At 42.7% G+C, this 1,055-nt stretch overlaps 1 protein-coding gene across 1 annotated transcript; it reads right to left on the reverse strand.

Annotated features, from left to right (window-relative positions):
* Positions 1–747: 747 nt before the first annotated feature.
* Positions 748–1,011, reverse strand: H257_18700 (hypothetical protein; the record flags this gene model as incomplete). Its single annotated transcript, XM_009847817.1, has 1 exon — positions 748–1,011. A coding segment is annotated over one exon (264 nt), but the record flags the coding sequence as incomplete, so codon positions are not given.
* Positions 1,012–1,055: the final 44 nt, after the last annotated feature.

Here is a 1,055-nt window from a genome sequence, read left to right on the forward strand (position 1 = left end):
GTAAGTACTACGTAGTACTACGGTATACCCCCCTTCAGTGCCTATGAAATTGTCAGTGAAATCTGATCAAAACCGGTACAGCTCCAACTGGTGCCTTGAAAACTATTCACAATGGTCTAAATCCATCACAGCCCTTACTGTACTGTATATTTTATTGGATAAAATCTTTTAACGCATATTGATGGGATATTTGTGTCCAATTAGAGACAACTAGGTACACACCCAATTTGAACCATAAAGAAGTTCGTCATTGGCCGATATGTTCCGGCCAGATGCAACCGGAGAAATCATAGGAACTGAAGCGGATGACCTAACAAACATTTCCATGCGGAGGTAGTATTACATAGTAGTGCACTACAGTATACGTAGTACCGTTAACGTTAGAAGAAGTAAACGATAAACACACGAGGAGACTGCGCCCAAAGCGTAAGCGGTATAAAACTGTACATATTCATAAGGGGCTCTTCCAAGTAACTTTCAAAAACGAACGGAGCCAATCCGAATCGTTTCCGTCGTACTTTGAAATCACCTCTTCAAAGTACGATGGGGAGTCATGCTTTGGTCGTGTTTTCGGTATTTGTGCATTCCAACTAGGTTAAAATGATTGGATTACGTTTTACAGTAGTCGACAGCGTGGAGGGGGTCAGGCAAAAATATATCAAATGTTAGAGAGTTTTTATGAGAAGCTACAATCTGCAACCCATCAACTGGATACTTGTAATCAGCCAATGAAAATGCACTATATTTTTATGTCTCTGATTCAGAGTTACTCGATTCATTACTACTACTATCACTGTCGGAATTGTTGTCACTCTCGCTCTCGCTGTCGCTCACGTTGCCACTTGCGTCCTCGTCTTGCTTCTGCTTGATGTACTCCTCGAGTTTGTACAGCTGCCGGTCGGCCTTGTGTATGCAACCCTTGATGCTGCTAGCCTTGAGGTCCTTGAAGGCTTCCTTGAGCCTTACCAGGACATGACGAAACGTCGTGTCTTGGGTGTACTGACGCCCAACCTTGTCAAAGGTAAAGTAATGTAGATAGTAAATTCAATCACGAT

This window comes from Aphanomyces astaci (assembly GCF_000520075.1).
Source record: "Aphanomyces astaci strain APO3 unplaced genomic scaffold supercont1.202, whole genome shotgun sequence".
NCBI lineage: Eukaryota > Oomycota > Saprolegniomycetes > Saprolegniales > Verrucalvaceae > Aphanomyces > Aphanomyces astaci.